At 48.5% G+C, this 3,632-nt stretch overlaps 1 protein-coding gene across 1 annotated transcript; it reads left to right on the top strand.

Moving 5' to 3' along the window:
- Positions 1-1,374: 1,374 nt before the first annotated feature.
- LOC119305900 (transcription factor bHLH14-like) lies at positions 1,375-2,689 on the top strand. The gene has a single exon (XM_037582297.1). It carries the CDS (start codon positions 1,423-1,425, stop codon positions 2,263-2,265), a length of 843 nt encoding a protein of 280 aa, XP_037438194.1. The 5' UTR covers positions 1,375-1,422; the 3' UTR covers positions 2,266-2,689.
- Positions 2,690-3,632: the final 943 nt, after the last annotated feature.

Genomic DNA, 3,632 nt, shown 5'->3' with positions numbered 1-3,632 from the left:
ACAATGATGATATCTTAGGAGTGCCACGTATGATAAATAATGAGGTGAAGGAGAGTATTTAAGAGAAGACAAGAGATGATCTTTTAGAACAATTTGTCTCACCATGTTTTGAGGAATAACGAGTTATTGAAGATGAGGCTAAGGTGGTGTTTGTTTCTCTAGTCCTAGGACTTTTTCTAGTCCCTGGGACTTTTTAAAGACTCTCAAGGAGGTGCTTCTAAGGACTTTTAGTAAAAAGTCCCAAAAAAGTCCCACTCTGTTTGGTTTGCTAGGGACTTTTTCTAATCCCTACATCAAAATGTCCCTGAAAACAAACACCCCCTAAGATATAACTCATTATAGACATACTTTTTTATTATCTTTAAATTACATGCAAGACTTGAAATAAAACTATCTTATCAATCATTGTACATACCCTAACTAACCTAATTGTCATCTATTGGTTCCTTCAAGATCTCAAGCCCGGGCTCACACGGACATGTTTTTTGCGGGCAAAGGTAAGTCGAAAACGACAGAGACCATTTCCGTGAGATAAACGTATATATTACTCCATCCGTTTTTAAATATTTGTTTTTGGTACATTTCAAATGAACTATCACATACGAATGTATATAGACATATTTTAGAGTGTAGATTCACTCATTTTGCTTGGTATGTAGTCAGAGTGTGTTTGTTTCCAGGGACTTATTGGTTTTGAGACTTAAAAAAGTTCCTATAAGTCCCACCTAAACCAAACACAAGGGACTTATTGGGACTTATTATGGTGATTTGGGACTTATCAAATAAGACTCTCAGGGAGAAGCTTATTGAGACTTATCCCGGGCCGGACCTACCGGCGTCGCTCCAGGCTCGTTCCCCGCATGCCGCCTGCCTCTCGGTCCAATCGCCGCCGCCGCCCCGCCGCTCGCCCTGTCGCCGCCCCGCCTCTCGCCCCGTCGCCGCCCCGCCTCGGTTTGCCGCCCCGTCGCTGCCCCGCCCCGGTTCGCCGCCCCGTCGCCGTCCCGCCTCGGTTCGCCGCCCCGTCGCCGCCCGCCTCAGTTCGTTCTGCCTTGGTTCATTGCAGCGGTGCCTCCAATCACCGGACAGGCCATCTCCTGAGCCTCGTTGCAGCGGTGCAACATGGACTTATAAGTCCCTGTAAACAAACAGGTAGGAACTTGGGACTTATAAGTCCCTGTAAACAAACAGGTAGGGACTTGTGACTTATACGTTGGAACTTAAAAAAATCCTAGGACTTATGAAACAAGCAGGGCCTCACTTGTTGGAATGTCTAGAAAAACAAATATTTAGGAACGGAGATTATGTCTCAACCGCCAATGTGCCACAGGTATAAATACATGGCCATAGCGGAGTGGAAATACAGGTTCGCCGCATCTCCACTTGCGAGTTCGAGTAGCGACACGCACTCACGTCCCGCCGGCCATGGACGACGAGCTGCTCTCCCCGTGCTCCTCCTTCTTCCCGGTCTCGCCGCCGTCCGGGCAGTTCGAGCACCACCACCACCAGTTTATCCAGTTCGCCTCCTGCGAGGTTCCCGAGCAATGGCTGCTCGGCGACGTCGCCGTGCCGGCCAAGAGCGAGGACGCGGGGGACCTGTGGCCCGCGGGGTCCCTGCTGTCCACGGACTCCGAGATCTCGGAGCTGCCGGCGGCGAGCCTCCCTGCCTCCACGGAGTCGACGCCGCGGCCGGCGGCGGCCAAGCAGCGTGGGAGGAAGCCCGGGCCACGCCCCGAGGGGCCCACAGTCAGTCACGTGGAGGCCGAGAGGCAGCGCCGCGACAAACTGAACCGCCGCTTCTGCGACCTCCGCGCTGCTGTCCCCACCGTGTCCCGCATGGACAAGGCCTCCCTCCTCGCCGACGCCGCCGCATACATCGCCGAGCTGCGCGCCCGTGTGGCCCGGCTCGAGGACGAGAGCAAGCAGGCGGCCGCCGCGAGGTGGGACACTAACTCGGGCTCCCTCGGCGGTGGCGGCGCCTCCTTCCAGCACTTTCTAGCCGGCGACGAGACGGTGGAGGTGCGAATGGTGGGACGGGACGCGGCGGCGCTGCGCGTGACGACGGCAGCGGGGTCCGCCCCGTACGCGCCGGCGAGACTGATGAGCCCGCTCCGCTCGCTTGAGATGCAGGTGCAGCACGCGTGCGTGAGCCGCGTGCAGGGCGCGACGGTGCAGGACGTCGTGGTGGACGTGCCCGCCGCGCTGCAGCACGATGACGGCGCCGCCCTCCGCTCCGCGCTGCTCCAGCGGCTACGCGACAGCGCCTAGAGCTCCGCTACGTTATCTCGTGAGCAGGTATATCACGACTCACGAGACGACTCCAGCGTACGGTCGATGCCACATATTGCCATGCATGTTGGTAATTCTGTCGCCTCTGCTGCGTGTCGTCCATGGAATAAATCCGAGTGATTGATTCAACATCACTTGGTTCCAACATCTATATTGTAAACAGTGACCAGTGAAGGATTGTTTGGATCTATGCGTGCAGATTGAGTATATGTACGGACGTGTGTTACTAGTGTTATTATATGCTTGTTATAAACTGTTGGTATTTTTTTCTTTTTTTGAGAGTGCTTGTTATACTATTGTGTAATATGTACATGTATGCGTGTCCTGTATCACAACTTAATTATATTAGTACTTGTTTTGGTGTATCTTATGCTGCTAGAGATGAATAATGAATGTCTGGTTCAAGAGAACCAACTTAAGATCAATCTAATGGGCTCTCTATAATTCAATACATCGACAGTGCACTAGTTTTGATATTAGGAAAGCTATGGGCTCTTCGATTCAGATAGATTTTGTTACAAACGACTGGAGTGGGGGATCTGAGTCAAAAAGAGGATTTCTTGCTTCTTTCTCTCGTGCAGAACCGTGCATGAGACTTTTATCTTGCATGACTCCTAAGTGATAAAAGAAAGCTAAGATTTTAAGGGTTTTTAGTCACTGCTGGACCTTGTGCTATATGCTACTCCCTCTGTTTCAAATTATAAGATGTTTTGGATATTTCGGTATGGATTATATACGTACTGAAATAGGTGAACAAATATCTATATCTATACTACTTAAAAAGAACGTAAGGTTCTTATTTTACCTTTCTTCTCACCCCCCATTTGTCCAACCTTCCATGTATATGATAATCAATCACCTTAATTTACTTACTTTCCGAACAAATTCTATTTTAATTTACTTACCAAACTTCTAATTAAAATACAAGGTAATTTACGGGCAGAATTTGATGGACATTTATTTACACAATCGCATTATTATTAACAGGTAAATCACAAGCTAATGTGCTAGAATATTTATATCCCGTTGCAACGCACTGGCATTGTTCTATACACCAAAACATGTCTATATACATCCTATTCAGAAAACAAGGAGGGAGTATTTTGAACTCCAATTGATTTTTCTTTTGAGGATCTTGCCAAAATTTGTAAGAAAACAAGGAAGTGACTAGTTTCGGCATTTCAACACAACACTATTCAAATAGCAAACTTAGCCTAATACTAGGTGGTAAAATTGGAGTGTATGTGTGTTTGTGGAAGAGCCTCATCTTTTTTTCTTGACAAAGTATATTTTATTGATTTAAAACGTCCCAAGGCGGTGATATAACCTTAGGCCTTGTTCGGTTG

Source organism: Triticum dicoccoides, chromosome 5B (assembly GCF_002162155.2).
Source record: "Triticum dicoccoides isolate Atlit2015 ecotype Zavitan chromosome 5B, WEW_v2.0, whole genome shotgun sequence".
Classification (NCBI taxonomy): Eukaryota; Viridiplantae; Streptophyta; class Magnoliopsida; order Poales; family Poaceae; genus Triticum; species Triticum dicoccoides.
Note: the sequence above shows the minus strand (reverse complement) of the source record. Positions and strands in the feature narration are given on the sequence as shown.